This window comes from Eimeria mitis, genomic scaffold, assembly GCF_000499745.2.
Source record: "Eimeria mitis Houghton genomic scaffold, Emh_scaff900, whole genome shotgun sequence".
Classification (NCBI taxonomy): Eukaryota; Apicomplexa; class Conoidasida; order Eucoccidiorida; family Eimeriidae; genus Eimeria; species Eimeria mitis.
Window position 1 is genome coordinate 2,894 of NW_013576622.1, and position 265 is coordinate 3,158.

A 265-nucleotide genomic window follows, 5' to 3' on the forward strand; every position below is an offset into this window, starting at 1 on the left:
CTGCTGCTGCTGTTGCTGCTGCTGCTGCAGCAATGCAGCAGCAGGAGAGAGAACAGAGACAAGCGGGAATATATATCTACAGGGAGACGGCTGTCGGCCTGAGCAGCACTGCTGCTGCTGCTGCTGCTGCTGTTGCTGCTGGCGTTGTTGTTGCTTTTGCTGCAGTTGTGGTGGATGCAGGGCATCGCTGCTGCTGCTGCTGCTGCTGCTGCTGCTGCTGCTGCAGAGGCCTGCTGCTGCTGCTGCTGCCTGCAGCTCCCCCAAA

General features: G+C 60.0%; 1 protein-coding gene across 1 annotated transcript in view; it reads right to left on the reverse strand.

The window, feature by feature from the left end:
* The window catches only part of EMH_0024960 (uncharacterized protein), a gene marked incomplete at both ends in the record, with an annotated part of 12,942 nt that overhangs the window by 1,988 nt on the left and 10,689 nt on the right, over nt 1-265 (reverse strand). The window contains one exon of the mRNA XM_013502377.1: nt 89-263. Coding sequence (XP_013357831.1) covers nt 89-263 — 175 coding nt within the window. The remainder of the gene's footprint in view (nt 1-88; nt 264-265) is intronic.